General features: G+C 39.2%; 1 protein-coding gene across 1 annotated transcript; it reads left to right on the top strand.

The window, feature by feature from the left end:
- The first annotated feature begins 241 nt into the window (after window positions 1-241).
- LOC142149922 (cocaine- and amphetamine-regulated transcript protein-like) lies at window positions 242-1,676 on the top strand. Its single transcript, XM_075205201.1, has 3 exons — window positions 242-500; window positions 715-798; window positions 1,371-1,676. The coding sequence occupies exons 1-3, from the start codon at window positions 342-344 to the stop codon at window positions 1,476-1,478; spliced, it is 351 nt and encodes a 116-aa protein (XP_075061302.1). The 5' UTR covers window positions 242-341; the 3' UTR covers window positions 1,479-1,676.
- Window positions 1,677-1,899: the final 223 nt, after the last annotated feature.

Genomic DNA, 1,899 nt, shown 5'->3' with positions numbered 1-1,899 from the left:
TATGCGATTTGTCATTTGACAAAGTTAGCACAGTAGTATTAAATTGGTTTGACGTATCGGAGAGGAAACATAAGTCTTCCATGCCCTCTGTGCCATGTCAGCATAGCCTGAGGAGGTTTGATTGATTGCTGAACAAAGAATCACCCAGTATAAGAAGCTGCTTTCTACCCCACGCTTCTCATTGTCGTCACGATGGGAGGAGTTCATCAAATAAAATAACAACATGCATCCCAGTGGATGAGATAAATAGAGAGCTTTGCCGTCTTCAGAAAGACAACACGACTGTCCCCTGACATTGACTTCTAGCGCCAAGTGACAGTCCACTGCTGGGATCCAGGACCATGGAGAGCTCCAGATTACGCGTCCTTACGCTGGGCAGCTGTTTGCTCTTCATTATCATTAGTTCGGTATATGGACAGGAGGACAGCTCAGACCTAGAGACCAGGGCACTCCGGGACTTTTACCCCAAAGACGCTGTTCCTTCTAGTGAGAAAGAGTTGGTGAGTGATTTTATTTTTTTCCAAGCAATTTGTAAATATAAGTTTATTCCCTATAGCCGAAGTAGGCAACTTGTGGCAAAAGAATGCTGAGACTTGTAGTTCCACCAATGAAGGATTGCTAAAGGTTGCTTCAGCTTGCGTTATAGGGTTTAGCTTGGAGCTTTTTTTTTTTTTCAAGCACAGGTCAATGCCAATTAATGTGTGTATTTTATAGCTCGGGGCTCTGCAGGAAGTCTTGGAGAAGTTGCAGAGTAAACGCGTACCCTCCTGGGAAAAGAAATTCGGACAAGTCCCTGTGGTAAGTTAGCTGAGGCTATTGAACATATCTCAGTGTAATGCATACTTCTATTTACTGGTTCTTCTGCAAAAATATACATATTTATATATATTTAAAATAATAGCTCCTTTTCTTGTGCTCAATGCTATATTTTACTTGGGGAAATGTGATATGGCTTAGGTGGTTGCTGCACTTTTAGTATGGTTTTATTTGACCTTACTATATGCAAGAGAATTTAGCTAAGTGTCCTATGGTATTGAGAGCAAACTTGTATTACTTAAAAGAAGAACACATATTATTATTGTATCAGACCAATGACATTTAGGACACAGGTTGCCAGTAACACGAACTATTCATACATGTTATTTTTATTTCTATTTACCATTGTTTCCATTACTTTGTATGAGCTCTCAAGATAAAAACAAATATAATTTCACAGCCACGGGGAAAGCACCAGTTCAAACATACAGTATGACACAGAGGACATTTTGAGATGAAATTATATAATCTTGCAGTGACTTATGCTTTTATAGCCAATAACTTATACATACAAATGTTCATGTGTGTTGCTTATTTCACCCCTTGTTTTCCAGTGTGATGTAGGGGAGCAATGTGCAGTCAGGAAGGCTTCCAGGATTGGAAAATTATGTAACTGCCCTAGAGGAGCTGTTTGCAACTTCTTCCTTCTAAAGTGTTTATAAAACAAAGATCCAAAAGACAATCTGCAGAAGCGACAGGGCTGAACACTAACGCAACAACTCGGGAGAGGATTTGAGTGACAATGATTTTTACGCTGGTAAAATGATGTACAGCATCTGTTCTGTATATTGTTTTGTTCTGTTAGTCTTTCTGTTTGCACAATGGTTAAGATAAAAAAAAAATAAAGACATGCTCTCTTTTGTAAAGTATTCTTTCATAAGAAGTCTGCTGGGACATCTGTGCATGCAGAGTTGAGATTGAGTAAGCACTGGAAAGTTATATGGTATATAACTGCTCTGTTAGATGCTCCAACAACCGAATACATACCCTTTACTTCCTCTAGTGGGATAACTCATTACAAATATTACAAGGTGTTCACCATAATCATTCCTTACAGGGCTAGCAGTACCCAGTAGCACTGTT

This window comes from Mixophyes fleayi, chromosome 4 (genome assembly GCF_038048845.1).
Source record: "Mixophyes fleayi isolate aMixFle1 chromosome 4, aMixFle1.hap1, whole genome shotgun sequence".
Taxonomy (NCBI): domain Eukaryota; kingdom Metazoa; phylum Chordata; class Amphibia; order Anura; family Limnodynastidae; genus Mixophyes; species Mixophyes fleayi.
This window is presented reverse-complemented; position numbering and strand designations above follow the sequence as displayed.

Excerpts from the sequence above, each read along its gene's own strand:
- LOC142149922 (XM_075205201.1), top strand. The coding sequence starts at position 342 with ATGGAGAGCTCCAGATTACGCGTCCTTACGCTGGGCAGCTGTTTGCTC. Across the intron at positions 501-714 it reads CTTCTAGTGAGAAAGAGTTG|CTCGGGGCTCTGCAGGAAGT; the intron begins GTGAGTGATTTT and ends TGTATTTTATAG. Across the intron at positions 799-1,370 it reads AATTCGGACAAGTCCCTGTG|TGTGATGTAGGGGAGCAATG; the intron begins GTAAGTTAGCTG and ends CTTGTTTTCCAG.